Source organism: Hyperoodon ampullatus, assembly GCF_949752795.1.
Source record: "Hyperoodon ampullatus genome assembly, chromosome: 18".
Taxonomy (NCBI): Eukaryota; Metazoa; Chordata; class Mammalia; order Artiodactyla; family Ziphiidae; genus Hyperoodon; species Hyperoodon ampullatus.
The window spans coordinates 58,795,013-58,822,594 of record NC_136931.1 but is presented as its reverse complement, the minus strand read 5'-3'; the positions used below and the strand labels follow the sequence as shown (position 1 = coordinate 58,822,594).

At 50.7% G+C, this 27,582-nt stretch overlaps 1 protein-coding gene across 1 annotated transcript; it reads right to left on the bottom strand.

Annotated features, from left to right (window-relative positions):
• Nucleotides 1-2,188: 2,188 nt before the first annotated feature.
• CACNG8 (calcium voltage-gated channel auxiliary subunit gamma 8) lies at nucleotides 2,189-15,514 on the bottom strand (the record flags this gene model as incomplete). Its single annotated transcript, XM_079723766.1, has 4 exons — nucleotides 15,244-15,514; nucleotides 5,672-5,755; nucleotides 4,415-4,555; nucleotides 2,189-2,940 (listed from the first exon to the last, which is right to left on the bottom strand). Exons 1-4 carry the CDS (start codon nucleotides 15,419-15,421, stop codon nucleotides 2,189-2,191), a joined length of 1,155 nt encoding a protein of 384 aa, XP_079579892.1. The 5' UTR covers nucleotides 15,422-15,514.
• Nucleotides 15,515-27,582: the final 12,068 nt, after the last annotated feature.

Sequence of the window (27,582 nt, the reverse complement as noted above, 5' to 3'; positions counted from 1 at the left end):
TTTCCCTCTGTTGCCCAGCATCTCTTTCCAACATTGCCCCCATGGAATCCCTCCCTGGTCCCCTGCCCTCCAGTCTTCTAGTCCATCACAAGACCTGGCAGATGGGGGGCCTTGGGAAATCTTTGCTGAGCAAATGAAGGGAAACCCACTAAGCACTGTCCTTTGTGTCCTCAGTGACCTTCAAATCCATTCCCCCCGTCCCTCTACCCCCAGAGCCCTTTCCCAGCTCAACTGCCATCCTCTCTCATCTATCCCACAGCACTGGCCTCCTGTCTAGCCCTTTCCCACGTCCCAGGTGTCTCCTTCTGACACCCGCGTCTGATCCTGCTCTTCACCTGCTCCAAGCTCTCCCGTGTCTCCTGCTACCCTTAGAATAAAGTCCAACCTCCTCAGCCTGGAACTCTAGCATCCTTAGACTCTGGCTTCTAGCTGCTTCTCTGGTCTTATCTCCCACCGCTACCCTGACCTTCTGCATCCCCAAAGGATGAGCCCTGTCCCCAATACATCATGTTCTTATATCCCCACCCCCCTCAAGCCGACTCGAGTTGTTTTTTTCCCATGAAGGCTTTCCTCACCCCGTTCATCACTCATCCTTTTGAAACCCAGCCTGGGTCTAATGTTCTCCAGGAAGTTTCCCCAAGTAGTACCCACTCTTGTCAGCTGGTCACTCTGTCTCTTCTTCTCTGGTCAAGCTGCCCATCCTGGTCCCTGTTACAGCACCGATCGCCCTGCCTGGAGTTCGGTTTTTGACTCTTCCTTGAGAGCACCAGTGGGGATCCTGATACTCATACACTGCCTGGTACATTAGCAGATGCTCAAAAACGTCGAGTGAATGGCTGAATTTATGGATGAGTGAAACATGAATCTCTAAGTCCTAGCGTTTCTCCTGCACACCAGACACCATGCCTGTGCCCTGTGCTTCAGTATTTGTGTGATTATCTGCTCCCTCCCACGAGTGAGAGTTTGAAGGGCCAGTGCCTGTGTTTGATGCTGTATTTCAGCATGTGTCTGCCTCTCACTCTCATCTCTGAGTTCCTTCCTCCCCTTCTGTACCATTCATGTTATGATCCTGTTTAAAGCCATTCCAAGTCTCCCCACTGCCCTCAAATTAAATCTAAACTCTTGACCTGACCTACAAGTCCCTGGGCAGTCTGGCCCTGCCTTCATCTCCAGCCTCATCTTGTTCCACCTGCAGGTGGCTCACTACTACATGTTAGCCTTCTCTGGAAGCTCTTCCTGCCCCGGGGCCTTTGCATATGCTGTTCTCTGGCTAAGACACTTCCCTCCAGCTTCACCTGGCTGGCTTCTTGTCATCCTTTTGTGTTAGCTAAAATACCCCTTCCTTTTTAACTGAGCTAAGCCTCCCTGAAGGAGCATTTTGGATTTCTCCTTTGCCCTAACTGTAACTTACTGTGGTATATGCATTTCTTGGATTAATGTCTGTCTCATGCACAAGATGTAAACTCTGTGAGGATGTTGGGGACCCTATCTGACTTCCCTCCTTCTGTAGGCTCAGCATTTGGCACAATGCCTGGCACTTAAGTACACAAATAAATTGCTGGTAATGAATGATCAAGTCTGTCTCTGGGACTGTTTACATTTCCTCCCCAGCGCCATCCTGGTACATAGCAGGTGCTTTTAAAACCCTTGTGGAAGGATGAATGAAGAAGTGAACGAATGCCCACGTCTGTCCCTTGTCACTTTGCCTTTCTGCATCCCTTCTTTTATCTTTCTGTCTCTTTACATAGAGCATATATATTAGTCTGCAGGTATAACTATATAGTCTTGTGTTATGGGTCCCTCTCCAGGAGTTGGGCTAGGCTGGGAGTCCCTCCCCCGTGCCCCACCCCCACATGCACACAGCAAAACATTAAAAAGAAAACATCTCAAAACTGCAGAAAACACCACAGCCCTCCCCCCTCCCCCCACACAAAAAAATAAATAAAACACGACGCTCCCTCGCAACGGCCCCCTCCCTTCCCTTCCCCCTCCCTCAGGGTCCCTGATTCGGAGGGTGACGGGCGCTCCCCACGCCCGAGAGGTGGGGAGGGGCGCGGGGGAGCACCAAGCAGTCTCCAGCGCGCTCACGGGGAAGGAGGGGGCCGCCCCCGACCCCCGGCAGCCTCGTTGCACGCGCGCCCGCGCACGCGCCCCGGACACGCCCCCCTCGGCGCCCCCCGTAGCGCCCCTACACGGGCGTGGTTTTCCTGTTGAGCGTGTTGCCGTTGGAGGCGGCGGCCTCCTTGGCCAGGGTCCCGGGGGCTGGCGCGGCGGGCGCGGGCGCGGCGGGCGCAGGCGCGGCGGGCGGCCCAGTGACCGTGACCGTGACGCCGCCGCCCGCCTCCTTGGGGAAGGCGTTGTGCAGCGTGAGGAAGCCGGACGCCCCCCCGCGGTCCCGCTCGGCGCCCGCCCCGCCGCCGCCGCCGCCCCCCGCGCCCCCCGCCGCGCCGCCGTACGCCCCGCCGCCGGCACCGGCGCCAGCCAGCCCCGCGGCCACGCTGCCCTTGGACGGGTCGCGGCTGAGCGTGTACATGGAGATGTCCGTGGAGGCGAAGCCCGGGCCCCCGGCGCCGCCGGGAGACGCGTCCCGCGACGGCGACGGCTCGCTGGAGCGGGAGCTAGAGCGGGAGCGGCGGCGGTAGCGGAAGCGGTAACTGGGCAGACGGAGGATGGCCGAGGGGCCGCTCCCGCCACTGCCGCCCGCGCCCCCGCCGGCCTTGAGCAGGTCCGAGCGAGACTGGCAGTGCGCCTCGCGGCTGCGCTCGATGTAGATGTTGACGGCCAGCACGCCGATCACCTCGGCCAGGATGAACGACAGCCCGCCGAAGTAGAAGGACCAGCCGTACGAGTAATGGTTCTTCTTCTCCTCGTCCCGCTTCGGGCCCGGCTCGCCCGCGTTGGCCGAGATGTACACGATCACGCCGATGATGTTGCTCAGGCCTGGGCGGGGACGGTCAGACGGGAGCCTCGAGGCCACCCCTGGCCCCGCCCCCGCCCCCGGCCCGTCCCCGCCGGCCCAGGCCCCGCCCCGCTCTGGTCTGAGCATCCCCCACCCGCGATGGTCCAGACAGCCCCGCCCACTGGCCAGCCCAGGCCCCGCCCCATGTTGGCCTAAGCTCCACCCTCAGATGGTCCAAGCCCCTTCCCAGATGGTCTAAATTTCTTCCCAGGTGGCCCAGGCCCCGCCCCGAAGTGCCCCAAATCCTGCTTCGGATGGTCCACCATCCCCAGCTAATTCAGGTCCTACTCTGTTGGTCGAAAGCCCACCCTGGTTGGTCTAAACTCCGCCCCAGTTGGTCCAGGGCCCACCCCAGAAGGTTTAGGATCACCCTTAATGGTCCAGATCCCTCCGGGATGGCCCAAGCCCTGCCCCAGATGGTCTAAACTCCTCCCCAGATGGTCCAGGCCCTTCCCTCGCTGGCCTAAACTCTGCCCTTGATAAGATGACCCCGGCTGGGGTTTCCTGGCCCTACCCTGATTGGTCTAACTCCACTCTTAACTTTATAAATCTTGGTGTTCCCTAGGCCTCACCCCCTGCTCGTTTGGTTAATGAGGTAGTCCCGCTCTGACTCTCTAGGCCCTGACTCTGGCTGATCTGAACTCTTTCATGATTATCCTCTATTCTAGGTCTCCCCCGTACTACTCTTACTAAAGCAGGTCTCCCGTCTACTCTAAGCCCCGCCTCCGGCTTGCTAAACCATGCCCCCTGAGGATCGCGGCCAGGCTCCTCCCCCGTCGCAGGTGTAGTTAGCCCGGTCTTTCAAATCCTCCAAGCCCCACCCCCTGCAGATCTTGATCCATCTCCAAAGCATCCCCTGCTGTTTATGCTAAATCCTCCCCCTCTCCTCTGGATTCCGTCCCTTCAGAAAGGCTCTGACTCCTCGAATTTCCCACTACTACTCACTTCGAGTAGAAAGGGGGTCGTGCCCCTTAATGCCCTGCCTCACTACCGAGTTGGTCTGGATGCTTTCGCAGGACCAGACCCTTTTTGGGTACACCGGAGCCCACGAGGCCCCGCCCCCTAGAGCAAGCTCCTCCCCATCTGAATCCAAATCACTTTCTCCCTCTCAGGTCTGTCGTCTCTGTCTTCAAGGCCGCAATTCAGCCTCAAGGGCCCACCCCCTCTCCCAAGCTGCTCCCCTTCCGTCTCCTGGACCGCGAGCTTTGGATTCTAAACTCCTGGCATCCCGGATTACGCGGCAGACAGACACCTGTCTGTGCTGTGTTCACTCGCCCAGAAGACTACCGGAAGGCGACACCTACTTCGCCCAGCGGGTGGCGATGGAACTTGGGAAGAACCTAGGAAGGCTCCGGGCCCCAGGGAGCGCCCGGGCAGGGCAGCTTTGCAGGCGCGCGCGCGCGCGCACACACGTGCGCGCTCGCAGGTGGGCCGCCCCCTCCCTCTGCCTCTCACCTGCTGCCACGAACAGGATCCCTGCTCCCAGAATGATGTTCCTCTTGGACTTGTAGACTCGCGAGGCCGCCACGCACACGCCCCCGAGCAGCAGCAGGATGGCGCTGAGGATGGGGAAGATGCTGGAGGCCCGGACGACTCCTGGAGAAAGGAGAGTATGGGGCGGGGGGGGTGGGAACCAGGGCGTCAGACACGGCCGCCTGCCCCACCCCCCGGCGCCCCGCGCCTCCTGCTGCCTCCGTCTCCGCTTCTCTCTCGCTGGTTCTCCAATTCTCTTTCTCTGCCTGGTTATTTTCTGTTATTGTCTCACTTTCTCTCCTCTTTAAAATTTCTCTCTTTCTCGATCTGATTGCCTCTTTTTCTGTGTCTTTTTCTTTCTTCCTCTATTTTTCTCTCTCCTGGCATATTTTTCTTCCCTTTTATTTCTCTAATCACTCTCCCTCTCTCTTTTTTTTCCCCTCGGAACTTCTCTGTGGACCCTCTCCCTCTTTTTCCTTCTCGCACGCTCTTTCCCTTCCTCTCTTCTGCGCATTTTTTCCTTCCTCCAGAGCTTTCTGAATCAAATCTCTAAATACCTCTCTCCCTCCCACCCACCCCCCTTCTGCCAGGCTTCACCTATCTCTCTGGGTTTCTCTTCTCTCTTCCCCTGCCCCCTCCCTCTCTCCCTCTCCCGCTCTCTTCTTCCCTTCCTCCTCTCTGTCCCTCCCCCCACCCCTTTCTGCCTGGCTTCATCTGTAGCTCTGGGTTTCTCTTCTCTTACTTTCTCCCTTCTCTCTCTCTCTCCCCCTCTCTCTGCAGCCCTTTCCACCGTCTCCCATACCCTAGGCAACCAGATTCTGCGATTTCTGAGCCCGGTTGAGGCCGCAGCCAATCTTAACTCTGGATTTGCCACGTTCTTGGGCTAGCTACCAAACTCACCACAGGCTTCCCCAGTCAGCTCCCTAGAATGGCCCGTTCGCGCCGTCCGCGCCTCAGGTTGCCGCACGGCCCCAGGGCGCAGTGGCCAATCCCAACCCAGAGAGTCACGACGGCCAATCAGCTCCCGGGATCCCTTCTCAGCCCGCCCCAAGGTGAGAGGAGGGGGCGGGAGAGAGACCACTGAGCCAATCGGTGACCAGAGGATCTCAGTATCTGGGCTTGGATTGGCTGACAAGTTCATCTCAGCGTGTGGTTCTAAGTGCCGAAGCACAGCCCCCTCTCCCCTCGCACTTGCCGAAGCCCGGCAGTTCCCCGACTCTGTCCCCGACCCCCACGTACGGAGCAGATACTCTGCGCTGTCATGGTCGTAGTCCGTGTCCTCCGGGAAATGGTTGATCTTCACGCAGACGCCTCTTTTCAACCCTGGAAGGGAATGGAGGTGATAGTCGTGGGCACTTAAGAGTGGGGAAACCCCGGGTGAGAAAAGACCCTCCTCAAACCCCTTCTGACTGGGAGACAGGAAGTGCTGGCTCCTGAGCCTGTCTGTGCACCTGAGACAAACTTTCAACCTCCCGGGCCTCAGTTTCCCTACCAGTTAAAAAAAGAAAAAAGGAAAAGGAAGGGAGGGAGGGAGGAAGGAAGGAAGGAAGGAAGGAAGGAAGGAAGGAAGGAAGGAAATCATCCAACACTCACTAAAAGGCCACAAGAACTTTTGCCCTGTAACCTGTACGGGGACAGTCTCTCTGGCCTCTATTTCCACCTCTGTAAGAAAGAAGGCGTTGGTTTCAGCCATGTCGTCATCCTTCAACTCAAAATCGGTTGAAAATGCGTGGGAAAACGAAGAGGCGGCAGAGGGCGAGGAGGACTACACTTCCCATGAGGCCCTATGAAGTCTTCGAGTCCAATTGTGAGGAGAGAGAAGCCCCAGTGGGTCACCGGGGTTGTAGTCTCTTCAATCCTCCATATGGGAGAGGGATTCCCCGGCTCTCTGCGCACTGCACCTGGGGTCCTCTGGGAGGAGATGCAGAGGTCAGAGCTAGCAGAGGCACGCTAGGGGTGCAGGATGCCTCCAGTGGTCCTACAGTCTCAGCCCCTTCCTCCCCCCAAGAACCCACATCCTTACACAGCTGCAGACCGATGTATAAATAAGTATAAATTTAAATACATTTTGTTTCCTCAATTCTCCAGACTCCTTCCAACCTCCAGGCCACTGCCCAATGCTGCAGGGCATTCTGCTCACATTCTTCATTGGCCAAAAACTTACCCTTGCAAGCGAGCAGTGCACGGGACACCGGCTTGAGGAAGCTTTCGCACACACACACACACACACACACACACACACACACACACACACACCTCCCGCCCATTCTGGGGTGTAGCAACTCCCTGCACTACCATCTTTTTAGCATACATTGGTTTGATTTATGATCTTCTTCCTCAGCACGCTAGGAGTTCCTGCAGGGGGAGGGCATGGGGTCTGATTCCTCCGTGTGTCCCTAGCATTGCCTGGCACAAAGGAGGCCTCAAGAAATGAGTGTTACCAAACGTAAGGTAGATAGATAGTGGGAAGCAGCCGCAGAGCACAGGGAGATCAGCTCGGTGCTTTGTGACCGCCTGGAGGGGTGGGATGGGGAGGGTGGGAGGGAGGGAGATGCATGAGGGAGGGGATGTGGGAACAGATGTATATGTATGACTGATTCACTTTGTTATAAAGCAGAAACTAATAAAAAAAAAAAATTAAAAAAAAAAAAAAAAGAAATGAGTGTTGAAAGAATTAAATTATGAATGAACATAAGGATGACAGAAGGGGAGATTCGAGGCAAAAGATGACACGGAAAGAAATGGGGGTAAAGGGAAAGATTGGAAAGAAGGACTACAAGGCAGTGAATGATTCCACTAAGAGCTGCCATTTGTTAAGTGCTTCCCAGGTGGATTAACTCATCCGGAGCTCACAGGGGATCCACGAAATAGATGATGTTATTGGTGTCGTGCAGTGACCAAACATTGAGAATTGGAGTCGCACTGCTTGATAATGAAGCCCAAATCCAACCTGTCCTTATTCTGTGACCTTGTTGGCTTTACTTGGGCCAATTTGCTTCAATCCCTTTTCCTATAACAAGGGGCTACTAGGACCTACCTCACTGGGTTGTTATGAGGGTTGAATCCAGGTATAGAGATTTAGCACTTTGCCTGGAACACAATTAACTGTTCAGCTGATACCACGCTGTATACCCATTGTCCAGATGAGGAAGCAGAGGCATAACAAGGGTTCGTCAGTTCACAGCTGATGGGTGGTGGAAGCAGAATTCACACACACAGCAGTTTGCCCCCACTGGAATGTAAGCTTATAGGCTGTTCACCACTCTTCAACATCTAGAGCAATGCCTAACACATAGTAAGTGCTTAATAATTTTTTTTTTTTTCTTTTTTTCTCGGTACGCGGGCCTCTCACTGCTGTGGCCTCTCCCGCTGCAGAGCACAAGGCTCCAGACGCACAGGCCCAGCGGCCATGGCTCACGGGCCCAGCTGCTCCGCGGCATGTGGGATCCTCCCGGACCGGGGCACGAACCCGCGTCCCCTGCATCGGCAGGTGGGCTCCCAACCACTGCGTCACCAGGGAAGCCCAATAAATATTTTTATGTATGAATGATTGAATGGGCAACAAGCACATGAAAAGATCCTCCATATCACTAATCATTAGGGAAATGCAAATCAAAACAACAGGGAAATACCCTCTCATAGATGTGAGATACCATCCCATTAGGATGGCTACTACAAACAAGCAAACAAACAAAATAAAACAGAAAATAAGTGTTGGTGAGGATGTGGAGAAATTGGAACCCATGTGCACTGTTGGTGGGAATATAAAATGGTGCAGTCGCTATGGAAAACAGTATGGAGGTTGCTCAAAAAATTAAAATTACTATATGATCCAGCAAGTCCACTTCTGGTTATATACTCAAAAGAACTGAAAGCAAGGTCTCTAAGAAATATTTGTACGTCCATTTTCGTGGCAGCATTATTCACAACAGCCAAAAGCAACCTAAGTGTCCATCAATGCATGAACGGATAAACAAAGTGTGGCACATACGTAGAATGGAATGTTATTCAGCCTTTAAAAGTGAGGGAACTCTGACACATGCTACAACCTGGATGAACCTTGAAGATATTATGCAAAGTGAAATAAGTCAGTCACAAAAATACAAATACTGTATGATTCCACTCATGTGAGATATCTCAAGTCATCAAATTCACAGAGACAGAAAGTAGAATGATGGTTGCCAGGGGCTGGGAGCAGGGAAGAATAGGTACAGAGTTTCAGTTTTGAAAGATGAAAAGTTTTGGAGCTTGGGTACCCAATGTGAATCTACTTAACATTACTGAACTGTGCTTTTAAAAATGGTTAAGATGGTACATTTCACATTCTGTGCATTTTACTTAAAAAAAAAAAGCCATTGAATGAATGAATGAAGATACACCTTCTGAGTGCAGATGTTTACCCATCAGCACATCCAGTATGGTGTGGTAGGGGGGGTCAAGTTCTCTCCTTTCTTGAGTGGGATTATAGTACTTCTCTCAAAACATGAGTGATAATTCAATGAGATTGAGCATGGAGGCTACACGGCATGCAGGCTCTCCACAGACTAGTCATGCTGGCGGTAGTGATAACTAGTACTTACTGAGGGCTAACCACACACCAGGCGCGGCTCCAAGCATTTGACAGGTAGGTATTAACACAGTATGCGTGACCAACCCTTAGAAATACTAGGCAGTGATAGTATCCCTGCTTGACAGGTGAGGAAACTGAGGTATAGAGTTGAAGAAATTGCTCAGTTCTATAGATGGTAAATCATGGGGAGGAGACTCTGGGCCTCAAAGGTGAGCTTTTTTTTTTTTTAAGGTGAGCATTTCTTTTTCTTTTTCTTTTTTTTCTGGCCAAGCCATGCGGCTCACGTGGGTCTTAGTTCCCCAACCAGGGATCAACCCCCCTGCAGTGGAAGCGCAGAGTTCTAACCACTGGACCGCCAGGGAAGTCCCCGAGGTGAGCATATTTATGGTAGTAGAGTGTAGTGGTTATACTGTCAACGAGCACGGGCTTTGGAATCACATTCTCTGGACTCACATGCCAGGGCTGCCACTTCCCAGCTGTGTGGCTTTGGGGATTTGAACACCCCTGAGCCTCGGCTTCCTCGTTTGGAAAATGAGGATGGTGACAACGACCACATCGGTTTGTGAGCATTCAGTGACACACGAATGACAGAGTCAAGCACAGAATGCATGGGGGTTATGCGGCACACCTTGGCGTGTTATCTGACCAGCTGGGCTGGGAGCTCCTTAGGTGCAGGGGTGGCGGTGATGCGTCTCTGAGTCTCCCCAGGGCCCGCCTAACACAGACCCAGGCAGGCAGCGGTGGCGGGGAGTGGGGAAGCGGGATGGGGGGCAGTGTGTAGGGGTGTGTACTGCGGTGAGGACTAGGGCTCTGCCCCCTCGTATGCTGGGTGGCCATGTGGCTGACTCACTTCCCCTTTCTGGCCTTCAGCTTCCTGCTCTGACAAACTCGGGTGATAATAATACCTTCCCCCTGGAGCAGCTGGGAGGATTCCATGAGATAATAAGGCACGCAAAGTGCTGAGAACAGGGGCTTTATAGAGTCCGCTCGAATAAATTGGGCTGTGGGTCCAGATTCTGGAGGCTGAAATTCCTGAGAAGGGAGCTAGACCCATAAGGATCCCCCAGCCCTGGGGCTGGTTCTGGGGCACTTGAAATGTGGCAACTGAGACGGCGTGTGAGTGTAAAATAGGTACCAGATTTCAGATTTGGTATGAAGAAAAATGCATACCATTTCATTAATAATCGTTATATTGCTAACATGTTAAAATAATATTTTGGCTACGCTTGGTTAGATAAAATGTATTACTAACCTTTATATTAATGTATTATATTGTATAAATTGTATTTATTAAATTAGATTCATTGAACCTTCCCCTTTGTACTTGTTTTAATGCCACTGCTAGAAATATTTAAGTTATATAGACAGCGTGTGTGATGTTTCTATTGGGCAGTGCTGGTTGGGAGGCTGGGACTTCTGGGTTATCAAGGTGGGGAAACTCAGGGATTGGTCATCTGAATTCATAATAATAAGAAGAAGAAGAACAGAATATAAACGACATAGTCTAGCCTTTACCCTGTGCCTGCTGGCCTTTTGAATGCTTTACATGTAATAACTCATTGAATTCGCTCCACAGCCCTGTGGGTTAGGGGCTATTATAATCCCCATTTCACCGATGATGGAAATAAATCACAGAGAAGTAGAATATATGGCTCAATGTCACCTTTCTGTGCATGGCAGACAGGAAGTAACCCCATCAGTCTTGTTCTAGAGTCTATGTCCCAATCACTACTTTCTACCGCACTTCTCAGAAAGACTTGGAGGGAGATGAGGATGGGACCTAAGAATTCCTGGGGACAGAGTGTCTTCAGGGGGCCATGGCCTGGAGGGGGCCAGTTTCTACACTCCTGGATTCCCGATAGGATGGAGACTAGTGGTTATATTGCTTTGACTCCTGGGAAACAAAAGAGACCTGGATTCAGATCCAGACTCTACTGCATATTAGCTGTGTGACCTTGGGAAAGGTGCTTCCCTTCTCTGAGCCTTAAGCTTTGAGTTCTAGGAGACGGGGGTAATAGCAGTACATAGTGCACAGGGTTATTGTGAGCATCCAATGACACATGAATGATGACTATAATAACAATAAAGTCTACCTTCATTTACCCCCTGCTTAACACAATTCCTTTGGCTCCCAGGACCCAGTTACCTCATTTGCCCCAAACCTCTGCGGTCACTCCTTTCTCAGCTCCCTTTGCTGGCTCTTCTCATCTCTCTGCTTGTCTTTGAATACTGGACTAGCTCAGGCTTCAGCCCTTCAACTAATTTTTTGGTTTGTTTCTGTCTCGGCTCATCCATCCACATGCCATGACCCGCCCACCAGCCCAGACTCTCCCCTGAACTCTGACCTCATATATCATATTGCTAACATCCTAGATCAGGGGGTCAGCAAACTATGACCCAAAGGCTGAACCCAGCCTGCCAAATCCAGCGAAGAGTGGGTTTTACTTTTTTTTTTTTTTTTTAATGATTGAAAAACTGTCAGAGAAGACTATCTCGTGGTACGTGAAAATGATACAAAATTCAAATGTCAGTGCCTGTAAAGGAAGTTTAATTGGAACCCAGCCACACTTATCCACTCACGCATCATCTCTGGCTATTTTAAGGAGTAGCAGTAACAGCGATCACACGCCCCACAAAGCCTAAGAAACTGACTGTACGGCACTTTGTGGGTCCTTTCCTATCCTGACTCCTGTCCTACACAGTAGCTCAAATAGGCACCCTCAATTTATTTTTGTAATTTTTGGGGGTAAAGTCACCTCAATTTAACATGTCCAAAACTGAGCTCATGATAGCCCTCCTTGTAATAAATTGGGTAAGAGAAAATAAAACAAATACAATAAAATACCAGCTGTTCCAGCAGATGAATCTCCCCCACCCCTACCCCACCACATTCTCCGGTGCTCAGGCCACAGCCTTACAGCAGTGACTTTCAATTAGGGGCGATTTGATTCCTAGTCTGGAGACAGTTGACAATTTTGGTGTCCACACTGGTGGATGCTGCTGGTGTTTTAAAACGTAGAGCCCAGGGATGCTGCTACATATCCTACAACACGCAGGACGCACCCCCCAAACCCAGCCCCACAGCCGCAACACGGAATTATTCATCCCCAAATGTCAACAGCGCTGAGGTTGGGAAACCCCACTTTCAAGACACCCCAACACTTTTCTCTCATATCCTACAACTGCCCCATCAGCAATTCCTGCCCGCTGTAGCGGCAGAATATATTCGCAGTTCAAACCCAAACTCTACGGCTCCCACCCCAGATAAGCCACCTCCCATTCTCCCTTTTCCTTTCCTCCTAAATACTCAACACAGCAGCAACAGCGATGCCCTTAACCTTTAAGCCAGCTCCTGTCACTCCTCCACTCATGAACCTCCGATGTGGAAAGCAAATTACATTCCAGGACCTGGAAGTTCGTGTTATCGCCTTGACTGCACCTCCTACCACGTTCCTCCTCACCACCTCTGCCTGGGCCACGAGGGCCTCCCCTGATGGTCAAACACAAGGCACATTCCCACTGCAGAGCCTGAGCGATGTTTCTACAGCCCGAAGCATTTCCCTCCAGAAGCCACATGGCTCCATCTCTGGGTTCATTTAGCCTACCGCTCAGATGTCACCTGCTCAGTCTCCTTTATCTCCAATTTCTGCAGTTTCACACCCTTGCCCTTAACACTTCCCATCCCCTCCCTTGCTCTTTTTCCTCCTTTGCACTCAGCTCTAACACCCTAGATGTTGTATTTACTTATCTCCCTTATTATCTGTCTCTCCTAGAATATAAGACATATAAAAACAGGGGTCTTTCATGTACACACTGCTATATTTAAAATGGGTAACCAACAAGGACCTACTGTAGAGCACAGAGAACTCTGCTCAATGCTGTGTGGCAGCCTGGATGGGAGGGGAGTCTGGGGGAGAATGGATACATGTATATGTATGGCTGAGTTGCTTTGCTGTGCACCTGAAACTGTCACAACGTTGTTAATTGGCTATACGCCAATATAAAATAAAAAGTTAAAAAAAAAACAAAACAGGTTTCTTTGCTGTTGGGTTTTTTTCTCCTTCCACTTCTATAGCTCCAGAATCAAGAACAGTGCCTGGCACATAGTATAAACTCAATAAATAGTGGTTGTTGAGGAGGGAATGAATACATGGAATGATGACTATTTGCTGTACACTGTCCAGCAGTGTATAATGAGAAACTGGGTGTCAAATTATAACATAATGAGAAAATTGGATGGGTGTGAGGCAACAGGGACCAGAGGTGACGGGAGAAAGGGAGACCCTCATGCCTGATCTGAGGAAGCAGCTGCTACTCGGATCCAGCCAACCGTGGCCACTGCAGGATACTGGCCCCGTGTTGTCAGATCTTCCACTAGTTCAAAAGAAGCTGGAAATCGGATTTTCAATGTGCAATCTCCTTATTTTTAAATGTTGGCAACCGATTCAGATTTTGGTTTCAGTTTTAAACACTCCGCACACCAGACAAAGCATATCTGCAAATCCCATCCATCAAACCTGAGTTCTCTTGGCTCTTCCCCAGTCACAGCTGGGTTACCTTGGGCAAGTAGCTTAACATCTCTGAGCCTCGGTTTCCTCATCCTCAACAGGAGGGTGGTGCCCTGCCGCCCCCCACCCCCCGTAGGATTAAATGAGATAATAACATTCCTTGCTCATCAAGAGTGCCCAGCAAGGGACTTCCCTGGTGGCGCAGCGGTTAAGGGTCCGCCTGCCAACCAATGCAGGGGATGCGGGTTCGAGCCCTGGTCCGGGAGGATTCCCACATGCCGCTGAGCAACTAAGTCCCTTCGCCACAACTATTGAGCCTGCACTCTAGAGCCCGTGAGCCACAATTACTGAGCCCTCGTGCCACAACTACGGAAGCCCGCGCGCCTAGAGCCCGTGCTCTGCAACAAGAGAAGCCACCTCAATGAGAAGCCCGCGCACCTCAACCAAGAGTAGCCCCCACTCGCCGCAACTAGAGAAAGCCCGCGCGTAGCAATGAAGACCCAACGCAGCCAAAAATTAAAAAAAAAAAAAGAGTGCCCAGCAAAACGGAGGAGGAAAAGATGGGGAAAAGAGAGGGATAAAAAGAGAAGTGAAGGGATTTTGATCTTTTGGGCCCTGGAGGGGGAAATTGGGGGTTGGCTGGTCCCATTCCTTCATGTTGCAGACCAGGGCCCTGAGGCTTGGGGAGGTGACAAGATAGCGATCACGCAGGGGGATAGATGCACAGGAGGACTGGAACCCAGGTGTCCTGCTTCCCAGCGCATCACTTCCACGCTATGTGGAAAGAAATGGCAAAGCTGAGAGCAGAACAGAGGAGTTGCTAAGAGGAAGAGGCCTGGCGTGGGGAGATGGGAGGCCGAGGGAGCTAGCTGGGAGGGAGCCTGCAAGAAGGAGAGTAGGACCAAGCAAAGAGCAAAGATGGAGATGAGAAGAGGCGGTGGCCTCAGCGTCAGGAACAGGGTCTGGAAGGAGGAGGTCAAAGGGAGGATGAATGGAGGGGAGATGAGGCAGAAGCATCTAAAGGCCAAGGAGGACAAGGATTGGCAGGGGAGGCTGGGAGGCCTGATGGGGAGAGGCGAGCAGGACAAGATCCACCGGAGGACAAGCCACAAAGAGGAGAGAGGAGAGGGCCATGAGTTATGGGCAGGTAGGGCAGGATGTGTTAGGAGAGAAACAGCCAAAGCGAGGCCAAAGGGACGGAGGAGATGGGGAAGACGCCGTGACTGGGTCCATAAGAGGTAGGGGCGCTCAGAGGGCAGGGGTAGGACGTGGGGGAGAGAAGATGCAAAGGGTGAAAGCAGGAGCGGGGTCAAGCTCAAGGGTGAGCGGGAAGCGGGGAGGAAAAACAGAGCGTGCCAGTGCTGGAATCCAGGCGGAGGGAGCCCCTCACGCGGGGAGGCAGGCACCCACAGGGGTGAGAGGGAGGCAGGAGAGGGGGCTTTCCCCACGGATGAAGGAAAGGAGGCGCAGGATGTGCCGAGTGACGGAGAGGCGTGAATGGGGAGGGTCGAGGCGAGGGGGGTGGGATTCAGAAGAGGGTCAGGACGGGAGGGGCGTGGCGGGGAAGGTGTGTGGGCAGGAGTGGCAAGGAGCCCCAGGAGGAGACGGGAGGCCGCAGTGGGACCACAGGAAACCGGGAGATTTCCCAGGGAGGAAGCCCAGCCGGCCGCGGACGGGACGAGGGGCAGGGCCGCAAATGGAGGGGCGCGAGGCCGGGGCCCCCTCCACCCTACCTTCCAGGCAGCAGATCCTCCAGAGGCCCGAGTGGGTGAGTCCGCCGGGGTCCTTCTTCTCCGAGGAGCCGCTGCCCCCGCGGTGGTGGGGCCCGTCGTCGCCAGCCGTGAGGTTGGTGGTGTTGCAGATGAAGGCGCGCGTGTACAGCCAGTAGTCCGTGCTGATGGCGATGGTCATGAGGCCGAAGGCTGCGAAGGCGCCCACCGTGGTCAGCACCACCTGCACCCCCTTCTCGCACCACAGGCCCCTCTCTTCGTTCCAGCGCTTCAGCGACTCCAGTTTGACCACGGGCAGCCGGGGGGCCGTGGGCCACCACCGGGGCAGCGGGGGCGGGGCCGTGCCGGCGGCTGGGGGGATCACAGCGCAGGCAGAAGTGGGGGGCCCGGGGCCAGGGGCTGGGGAGGGGGCGGCGAGGAGGAGGCTGAGGCCGGGGACGGGGTCAGAAGGCAGCCATGGTCGCCAGCTGGTGGAGGGCAGGGAGCGAGATAAAGGATTAGACAGGAAGGCGCACCTCCCTGGATACCCCTTTCCCTGCACCCCAGCCCCCAAAGAAACCCTACTCTTTCCTCGGCTGAAGAAACTCCTTCCACTCTGCCTGCCACCGCCACTTCTCTGAAAAACAATCTCCCTGTGTCCAACAAATTCCTCCCACTAATCCCACTCTGAGGCATCCCCCCCCTTCACATCCCTGAGTGTCGTAGGACACGCCTCCAGGCCCCTCCAGCTCCGCCCCCCCGTCTCACCGTCCTCCCCACAGGGAAAGCGGCCCTCACTCCAGCCCCCGGCGCCTCTTCCTCCCCAGGAGCCCCTGTCCTGTTCCTCATTTCTTATAAAATGTTCTCATAAAGTCCTACCCACTCCCTACCTTCCCCTGCGAGGCCCACCTCTTCACCTACTATGGCCTCTACTTAGGAAAAATAACTCTCTCAATCTCTCCTCAGCTGAAAAAAAACAAAAACAAAAACAACAAACACAACAAAACCCAGATCTTCCAAACTCGTCCCCACAGTTTGCACAACTCAGAAAACCACACCGTTGTCATCACTACCACACCACCTCCACAGTCTCCTCTGCATGGGAACCCCTACCCCACTCAGAACCCTATGTCTCTGGACCAGGGTTCTCAACCTTGGTGGCACCTTGAAGCCACCAGAGGATACTGATACTTGAGAAATTCCGATTTCACTGGTCTGGGGTGTGGCCCTGAGCATCTAGGTTTTTAAAACTTCCCTGGGGGATTCTTTTAAAGACTCCAACACCGCTGGACCCCCTGGTTTAGAAGGATGCCCCCCATCTCCATCACATTCCCTCTAACCGCCCCACTTGTCTTCCTTGGACCACTCTCCCATCCCCTACTATGTCTTTGACTCAAGGAAAATACCCCACTCTTTCGTTTGCTTATAGGAGTCTTCCAAATCTGGTCCTCAGTATCTCTACAACTTAGACAAACTCATCCTAGCCATCACTTTCTCCTCCATTAAGAAAAATTTCTTCCGTGAGTTGCACGGCATTTTCTACTCACAGGAATCCCTTTCTCCAGACCCCAAATTGCTCTCCATTCAGAAATCTCCCAAGCTCTGACCTGCATATTCACTGTTGTGGAAGGAAGTCCCCCCACTCTACCCAGCATCCCCCCACCCCCTTCCTCTGCCCTTCCACCATCTCTCACGACCTCCAAATCTCCTCTCTGTAGCCCTTGTTACGGGGATGAACCCAACTCCAGATCTCCCCGGCTCACTTCGACCTCCCGCTGTCTCTTGAACTTATAGGGACCTCGCCCCCCCACACCCTGACTTCTCTGACATCACAAAGAATCCCCTTCACTCTTGCCACCCTCCTCCACCTACTCCAGCTCCCAGCATCGCTTCTGCTCAGGAGAATCCCCTTCAAGTCTCCCTCAGACTTCCCTTCTTGGGAACACCCCCAGAACTCCCCCTTCTATTTCACCTGTGCAGGAACGTACACCATACACTGTTTTCTTCCAGATTTCAAAAGATCCCCTCCATAGACAGTGCCCCTTAGAAAAATTGGATCCACAAGACCACAACTCTCTTTCAGTTGGGAATAATTTCCCACTCTGCAGCCACCAAGGGTCCATTCATTTTCCTCTCCCACAGCACCCCATCACCACGCCCCCTGCCCTGCCTTTTCCACCTTACCCCAACCCTCCTTCCAGGCATGCATCCCTTAGCAGCTTCCGCCACTCACTCTATCTATCCTAGACTTCTTCCCCCAAACCCCCTATTCTAGTTAAGAGCCTGGAAGCCTTAGAGGAGGAAACAAACAAACAAACAAACAAACCTGATTCTGGGTCCCAGTACCAGGGTGACCTTGGCCTCTTCCGCCCCCATCAGCTGGCCCTCACTGGGTCTGCTCCAAGGAGGGGTGCTGGAAAGGTTGTCTACGGGGGGGGGGGTGTCTCCATGGCAACTGGACCTAGTGCCCCACACGTGTGCTCTGTCCTCACCTCCCTCCTGCCTGCCCACGCACGGCCCCTGCCCTGGCCCCATTCAACAGTGCCCTGGACGCTGACATCCCGGCCTCCCTGGCCTCACTTCTGGCCCCTTCCTGTCTTTCCTCTCCACTCCATCTCTCGGCCTCTTCTCCCGGCTTCTGTGCCCCCTCACCACCAGCACCACCACCTCCACTGTCCTAGCAGATAACTGTCTCCAAGGGGGGGTGGGAGGGTGAGCCTGTGACCGAAGGATGTACCCCCTCCCCTGCTGGGCCCCTAGGACCCGGGATAAGGAGGGGATGGAGAGGGGAGGCGAATGATGGAAATTCTCCATCATATAAAGATTCGAAGATCTTTTCATTTTGTCGATTTGGGGGGCACTCTGCTTGGTTTTAGGGGTTCTTCCTTTAGTCCGTCAGCGGCAGCAAAGGAGGGAGCAGGGGACCCCCCCAATTCGAAAGCTCCGGGATGTGAGAGGGGTCATCATCCTCTCTCCCTCTGGAGGGGACCAGCTCCTTCCTCCAGAATTAGGGGGGGTCACAGAGCCTTCATTTTACATCCACCCACCTCCGATTAATAAAAAGATCTCTCTCACCTCTGTTAACGATAGGTCAACTCTCCGATGCACGGGGGAGGGGACGTTGAGCCCCCCTGTCGGCAACCCCCCCAGGAAAACCCTTGTGGCTCCCAATTCTCACTGCTCCCCCTCCCCCAGCAGCGAGGGACCCAGGCGTCCGACCTGGTTGGGGGGTGGAGATGAGGAGGCGTCCGGGGAATGGGGGTGTTGAGGTGGGAGGGGAGGCTGAGGGGCAGCTCCGAGCTCGGGCCCCAAGGGAGAGGGGGTCGGGATGGGGGAAAAGAAGGTGAGGAGACGATTTGGTTCCCGTGTCGCTGGGTAAAGTGCGGAGCTGGAGGACGGGAGAGGGAAGGAGGAGGGAGGGAGGGGGAGGGGAGCCGCTGAGGATGGGGGAGCCACGGAGAGGAGATGGATGGGGGGAGGGAAGTGATGGGGGGCAGGGTCTGGGTGGCAGAAAGAAGCTGGGGAAAAAGAGAGAGACCCAGAGAGGGAGGGAGAGAGACAGAGCCAGGAGAAGCGGGAAGAGAGAGACCCAGAGTCGGAGAAACAGAAATGGGGGAGGGAGAAATTGGGGGGAGGCAGCGGCTGGTAGCAGAAGGAAGTTGGAGAGGGAGACACACACACACACAGAGAAATATCCAGAGAGAGAAGGGGACAGAGGCAGAGATGCAAACAGAGAAACGCAGAGACTGGGGAAGAAATGGGGGATGGGGAAAGACTGGGGCGAGGGAGAGGATGGGGGGGTCAGGATCTGGGTAACAGAAGGAAAGAAGGGACAGAGAGAGAGTCATCCAGAGAGGGGGAGGAGAGACAGATGGGGAGAGAAAGACAGAGACTGCGAGGATGGAGAGAGAGAGAGGGAGAGGAAGAAAGAAAGTGGGGAGAGAAATTGGGGATGGGGCAAAGGTCTTAACAGAGAGAAGAATGCTAGAGAGAGAGAGAGAGAAGAGAGAGAAAATTTTAAAAATTTAGGGGAGAGGGGTCTGAGTGGCAGAAGGTGCCTGGAGACAGAAAGGCAGATGCAGAAGGAAAGAGAGGGACCCAAAGAGAGAGAGAGAGATGGGGAGAGACTGACACTGGGGGAGAGAGAGACCCAGGGACCGAGACAGAGGTAGAAACTGGGGAGGCATCAAAAGGAAGCCGGAGAAAAATAGGAGAGGGGCCAGTCTCGGATGAATGAAGGAGGTCGGAGATAAAGGATACCCCTGCCTCCTCCCCCACCCGCATCCCCAGCCCCTGCTCCCTACCCCCATCCCCATTTCAAAGCCACCCCCCACCCCCACTAGCCTCCATCTCTCCACAGCATCGCTTGCCGCCGCCACCGCCTCTTCCTGTCGTCATAGCAACAGGATCCAGGCGCCCAGCCAAGGCTGGCAGCAGCGGCCGGAAATGAGGGGAGGGCCTTTTAAAAAGGACCCCAGGAGCTCTCCCCTTTCCCAAAATCCAAGGGAAAGCTCCACCTCCCCGAGTCTTCCCACCATCCCCCCCCACCAAGTGGCAAGGGCAAAGAGCCACTGAAAATAAAATTATACTAAATTTACAAGGATAGAAAGCCTTTTCAGTTTCACCAAGAATTTTTTTTTCTTCTTACCGGCAACCCATCCCTAGCTCAAAGAGTTAAGATTCCCCCAAGATGGGGATGGGAGTGAGGAGAAAAGTAGGATGTGCAAAGCTTGAGTGGAAATAAGTTTTAAAGTAGTAGTCTGTCTGGGGTTGGGTCAGAGGGCTATGCAACAGTTTTGAGAAGACTGGATTTGCAAGTTCTAGAACTAGCCAGTGGGTAGAAGGTGGGACAACTCCAGGGAGAAAATCTCAGATGAGAGTCAGAAAGTTTGGTCTTGGGTTCAAATCTCAGAGATGCCTGTAGCCACTGTGTGACCTTGGGCAAAACATTTCCTCTCTTCTAGACTCAGTCATAATGGGTGCAAAAACTGCCTGAAAAAAAAAAAAAACTGCCTGCAATTAAACGGGAACATTGGTGAGAAAAGGTCTTTGCATGCTGCTCTAGACAAGCAGTTATTTCAAGACTGTGTCTTCACAGGAACGTGATCAAAAATTAAGCTAGCCATAACCACAGACTTGGGCTAGGGAGTTTGCATACTGTCTCACGGAATTCTTGCAGAATCCTTGTAATGTGGGCACTGATATTCCCATATTATAGGTGAACAAACTGAGGCTTGGAGATGTGCAGTGATTTGCCCACGATCACCCGGGAAATACAGAGTCAGCACTGGAGATGAAGCAGCCTCTTTGCGGGGAGTTGCCAGGAACAGTCAGCAATAGGTGAACTTCAGAGCCACTGAACCATTCCTGTGTCAGCTCCTCCCTTTTGGGGGCTGACAGAAGACAGAAAAAATCTGAGTTCCCCTCACATTCGATCACCTCCCCTGAAGGAGCATCTCAGATTTCCACTGGACTTTCTTCAGGGGAAAGGAGTTTAGAGAAGCATTGTGACACCCTTGGTTTAGAAGCAAAGAAATACCAGCCTCGAGGGAAGGGGCCTGGAATTCATTCGTTTGAGAAAAATTTGTTCAGCATCCCCCCACCCCGCCCCCGTTCTTTTGCCAGGGAGAAGGATACAGCTGGGGACAATAATGGTAATTGATATAAACTGAGTGCTGAATGTTACAGACTCTAAGTGATTTGCCTGCACGGACTAGGTGTTCCAGGTTCTCTTATTAGCCCCCATTTTAAAGATGCGAGGCTGACAGAGGTAAGCACATCCTGCAGATAGGAAGCGGTCACAATGGAAATCAGAGTCAAGTCTTCAGATTCCAGAGCCTGTGCTATTTTCACTGCTTCTCAGTTCTTTGGTGGGGGGAGGGGGGTGTTTATATCCTAAATGTGGGAACTATAAATAAACAAACACAAAAACAAATACTTTGAAAGGGTGAAAACAGCATGAAGCTGATAAAATAAGCTGAGGTTTCTAAATCTCGGAACCATTGACATTCGGGCTGGATAATTTGCAGGGCGGGGCGTGGGGAGGGCGCTGTCCTGTGCATTGTAGGATGTCCGGCAGCATCCAGGGACTCTGCTCACTAGATGCCAGTAGCAAGGGATTACAATAAAAAGAATTCAGTCTGTTCCACCTCAAATCCTGCTCCATACTGGAAGTCTTTTAACATTTTCACCTGTTTCTTCTCTTACTTGCCTTTGCATCCCTAAATAATAATTATCTTGTAGATGTGTCATCAATATACATTGTAGATTCTTCTCTCTGACAGATAAGGATTTAACTCATGGAGACCTCTTTTTTCCTCCCTATAAGTATTTTTAATTCTTCTATTGGTTAATTTTGTGGCATTAACTAATAGACTTACATCATGATTTCTTCTTTCAGAGGGCATATCTTTTCTCTCCCTTTTTAAGTAGCTTTATTGAGATAGAACCCACATACCATGCAATTCACTCACTTAAAGTGTATAATTCAATGGCTTTAACTATAATCATAAAATAGTGCAGGCATCCACCTTAGATCCATTTTAGAACATTCTCATTAGCCCAAGGAGATATCACACACCCCTCAGCCAGTCACCCCCAATCTCCCCACACCCCCAATCTCCCCACCCAGCACTAGGTAATCACTAATCTACTTTCTGTCTGTATAGAGTTGCCAATTCTAGACATTTCATATAAATGGAATCATACAATATATGTTCATTTGTGATGGGCTTCTTTTGCTTAGCATAATGTTTTCAAGGTTCATTCATGTTGTAGCATGAATCAATACTTCATCTCCTCTTATTGAAGGATAATATCCCACTGTATGGATATACCACATTTAACTATTGGATATTTGGGTTATTTCCAGATTTGGCTACTATGAGTAATGCTGCCGTGAACATTTGTGTACACATTTTTGTGGGGAGGTATGTTTTCACATCTGTTGGATGTATACCTAGGAGTGGAATGTCTGGATCACATGTTTATCCTTTTGAGAAATGAGGTAGCATCTCTGGACTTCATTCTGGGAAATATTAGACCCACTGAACAACTCTTCAGCTCATGGATGGACTCTTCAGAAGGGGTGTCCCAGAAGATGCAGGTTACGGACGCTTTCAGCTCTCATTTCTAAATTTGCTCATGAATTCATCTCACATTAGCCGAGGTCTCCCATGGCGTTAACCTGGAGACCTAGAGGCTGTAGACTCAGAGACAAGTCTGCTAAGCCCCTAACCTTGAGAAGGTCCTCCACCCTCACTTCCCCTGACCCCATGTGGTAGGCAGAACTCCAAAATGACCCCCAATATTCCCACCCCCTTGTGCAATCCCCTCCCCTTGAATGTGGGCAAGACTTGAGAATAGGATGGGGTGCCACCCCCATGATTAGGTTACATTATATGCAAGGTGAAGGAATTTTGCTTGTGTAATTAAGGTCCCTAATAAGTTGACTTGAAGTTAGTCAAAAGAAAGATTATCCTGGGTGGGCCTGACCTAATCAGGTGATCTCTTTTAAAAGGGTCAAGAATCACCTCACACCAGTCAGAATGGAAAGTCTACAAATAATAAGTGCTGGAGAGGATGTGGAGAAAAGGGAACCCTCCTACACTGTTGGTGGGAATGTAAACTGGTACAACTATTATGGAGAACAATATGGAGGTTCCTTAAAAAACTAAAAATAAAGCTACTGTATGATCCAGCAATCCCACTCCTGGGCATATATCTGGAGAAAATGCTAAGTCAAAAAGATACATCCACCCCAATGTTCATAGCAGCACTATTTACAATAGTCAAGGCATGGAAGCAACCTAAGTGTCCATTGACAAATGAATGGATAAAGAAGATGTGGTATATATAGTCAATGGAATATTACTCAGCCATAAAAAAGAATAAAATAACGCCATTTACAGCAACATGGATGGACCTAGAGATTATCGTACCAAGTGAAGTAATTCGGACAGAGAAAGACAAATATCATATGATATCACTTATATGTGGAACCTTAAAAAATGATACAAATGAATTTATTCATAAAACAGAAACAGACTCACGGACATAGAAAACAAACTTATGGTTAACAAAGGGGAAAGATGGGGGGAGGGATAAATTAGGAGTTTGGGATTAACAGGTACACACGACTATATATGAAATAGATAAACAACAAGGTCCTACTGTAGCACAGGGAACTATATTCAATGTCTTGTAATAACCTATAATAGAAAAGAATCTGAAAAAGAAAAAATATATGTATTGTATATATATATGTAATACATATACATGTGTGTATATGTGTGTGTATATATATATATCTGAATCACTTTGCTGTACACTAGAAACTAACACAACATTGTAAATCAACTATACTTCAATTTTTTTTTAATTAATTAATTTATTTATTTTTGGCTGTGACGGGTCTTCGTTGCTGTGCGTGCAAGCTTTCTCTAGTTGTAGCACGTGGGGGCTACTCTTCGTTGCGGTGCAAGAGCTTCTCATTGCAGTGGCTTCTCTTGTTGCGGAGCACAGGCTCTAGGCATGTGGGTTTCAGTAGTTGTGGCACGCTGGCTCAGTGGTTGTGGCTCACGGGCTCAGTACTTGTGGCGCACGGGCAGTGGGGCTTAGTGGCTCCGCAGCATGTGGGATCTTCCCGGACCGGGGCTCGAACCCGTGTCCCCTGCATTGGCAGGCAGATTCTTCACCACTGCGCCACCAGGGAAGTCCTATACTTCAATTTTTAAAAAGAGGGTCAAGAAGTCAGAGGGACTTCTGAAGGATAGCAAGAGATTCTCCTGCTATCCTGAAGGAGCCAATTGCCCCATTGTAAAGAGGCCCACGTGGTCAAGACCTAAGGGTGGGAACTGCTAGCAAAACTCAGGGACTTCTGGGACTTCCCTGGCAGTCCAGTGGTTAAGACTCCGTGCTTCCACTACAGGGGGGATGGGTTCAATCTGGGGCATGGGTTCAATCCCTGTTTGGGAACTAAGATCCTGCCTGCCGCATGGCACAGCCAAAAAGACAAAAAGCAAACAATCCCCACAGGATCTTCAGTCATACAACCACAGGAAATGAATTCTACTCAACCTGAGGGAGCATGGAAGTGAATCTCTCCGTAGCTGAACCTCCAGGTGAGGACCCAGCCAGCCGATATCTTGGTTTCAGACTTGTAAGACCCCCTTGCACTGTACTGGATTCCTGATCCACGATAAATTGTGAGACAGTAAATACATGTTGTTTTAAGCCCCTGTGTTTGTGGGAATTTTTAAAGCAGCAGTAGATAGCTAATACTCCCTGTAAATCACACAGCACCTTGAAGTTCACACAGGGGCCACTCAGGCTATACTGCGTTAATGCCTCAATGCCTTCCTCTCCCCCATTCCTGACAACCAGCCAGGCTCCATATGTGGACCCCTCTCCCTCCTGGATCACGTTCATATCTATTTCCTCCTCTCTGTCCTGCTCTTGTTTGGACTGTGCCACCAGCCCACACCACTGTCCAATTTTGGTTTTGGTTCCTTTGTAACATTCAGAACTGACCTTTTCCTTCCTCTGCTCAAGATTCTCCTATGGCTCCCTATTGCCCTCAGGAGAAAAATCTAAGCTCCTCACCTGTGTCCTTCTGTCAAGGTCATCAGTCTCCTCTTACGCCATCTGCACTGCAGCCTCCTGCAAACTGGAGTTATTTTTCCCTTCTATGCCCAGCCCCTTCAGGCTTTTGAGGTTTCTGAGTGTGGCTCCCCTTTCTGGACTCTTCCATCTCCCAGCCATATGACAAACACGCTACCCGCTCTTGAACAGTCAGCTTACATGCTTCTTCCTCCAGGAAGTCTTCCCTGACCCCCCCAAGGCTGCATCAAGGATTACAGCTGTGCTTCCACCACGCCCTATAGGGCTCCCATTAGAGCACAGTCACCCTGTATTGCAATCAGCACATCGGTCGGTCTCCCCCAGGAGAGTAGGATCTGTTCAGGACGGGCATGTGTCTGGTTCACTTTGGTGTCCCCCAGAGCCCAGCCCTGGTAGACAGGAAGCTTCAGTTTACAGGTGCTGAATGAATGGATGGATGGATGGGTGAAGGGAATGAGTGGATACATATTCCAGGGTCCTTACCCCCTAGCAGTCCCTGCCCAACCACTCTCCCCGCCTCACATCCTGAATGTGCTTTTTCCCAGGTGCTTGAGTGTTTCTCATCAAGAACAGCTGGGGCCTTTGTGTCTTCTCAAGAGGAACAGAGTGCTGGTGGCATGTTTTCCCGCTGTACCAGGAAGGGAAGATCAGCGTTTCTAAAACGTCCTCATTTAGGGTGAAGTGGAAATATTCCAGCTCTGGGGAGTCAGGTGGCCTGAGTTCCAATCTTTGCTTTGCCTTGCCTCCCTAAAGGACCCAGAACCAAAACATTGTTCTCTCTGACCCTTCATCCTCTTGTCTAAAAAGGGATGGAGGGGTGCAGTTAGTGATCTCCCTCTGGATGGGATGCTCTAGGACTGTGATTCAGAAACTACGCTTCCAAGGAATTCTGGCAGGGCTCTTTTGGTGCCTGTGAAGCCCCTGAAATTATGTACAAAATTTTGTGAATATGGGTATTGTTTTCTGGGGGTTCATAGCTTTTATCTGATTCACAAAAGGATCCCTAATCCCCTACAAGTTAAGAGTTACTTCTTATAAATGGATTTAGCAAAATTTCATTTGTGTTAATAAAAATAAAGGCCAAAAAGAAAAAAAGAAAAACAAAAAAAAAGCAAGGGAGAATATATAAATGCATAGGTAATATCTAAAGCAGGTTTTTCTCAACCCCAGCATGAGTCACATCTTGGACCAGATCATTCTTTGTGGTGGAGGGCCGCCCTGTGCACTGTAGGGTATTTAACAGCATCCCTGGTCCCACTAGATGCCAACAGCACCCCCTCCCCAGTTGTGACATCCAAAAATGTCCCCAGACATTGCCTGATGTCCCCTTGGGGCAAAATCACCCTGAGCAGGGAACCGCTCATCTAGAAGAAGAAACTGATAATAATTTTTCCCTTCGAGGAACAAACCTGGGATTGAGAAAAATGAAAAGAAAGTTATTTTTTTCTTTCTACACTTCTCTGCTGTTTAAATTTGAAAATCATGACTGTGTTACATTTATAATAAAAATGAGTTTATTGTTAAAATAAATTACCTCCATTCAAGGGACCACTACACAGCCATTGAAAAAATCAGGCAAATATCTACATCTGATACATTACCTGCATGGCATGAAGCAGCAATAATTCAAACTTTTGCCCTCAAGACCCCTCTATACACTTAAAAATTGTAGCAGACCCCAAAGAGCTTTTGTTTATGTGTGTTGTGTCTGTCAATATTTAACATATTCAAAATTGAAGCTGAGAAGATTTTAAAATACGTATTACTTAAGTAAAATAATAAATTCATTGCATGTTTGTATAAACAAACTTATTTTAGTGAAAAATAACTATTTCCCAAAAAAATATAGTGGTATCGGTTTATTTTTTTAACTTTTTAATATGTTATATTGGAGTATAGTTGATTAACACTGTTGTGTTAGTTTCAGGTGTATGCTTTATGTTTTTGAAAATCTATTCAGGGAATTCCTTGGCGGTCCAGTGGTTAGGACTCCGTGCTTCCACTGCGGAGGGCCCGGGTTCGATCCCTGTTAGGGAACTAAGACCCCGCAAGCCTTGCAGCGCCGAGGTGGGGGAGTGGGGAGAAAGAAGAAAATCTATTCAATGTTTGGCCTAATAGAAGAAAGTCAGGTTCTCATATCTGCTTCTGCATTCAATCTATTGTGTTATCAGCCATTGTGAAGCCTCCAAAAGCCTCTGGACTCCATGTACTCATGAGAGACTAAGAGTGAAAAAGGCAAATAATATCTAAGTATTATTATAAAAATGGTTTTGACCTTGTGGTGGCCACACTTTGAGAACCACGGATGCATAGTACTATTCTGTAAATGAAATGAGTACAAAATACTTTGTAAACACGATGATAGATAAAAAGATGAGATTGCGTGGCTTCAATATACACGGAGGTATACGCTTAGGGTTAAATATCAGTAGGCTCAGGAGATTCCCAGGATTCAAATCTTAGCTTGACCACTTACTACCTGTATGACCAGGAGAAAGTTAATTAACCTCTCTGTGCCTCAGGATCTCGTTTGTAAAATGGGGATGATAATATAATAAAAGCACTGACCTCCTTGGGTTATTCAATGTGAAGTGCTCAAGACTTGAATGCAAAGTGTCTGGCACACAGAAAACAGTACACTATGCACTTAATTTATGCAAACTATTATTATTAAGTAGCTTTACAAAACATAAGGTAGGGACTTCCCTGGTGGCGCAGTGGTTAAGAATCTGCCTGCCAATG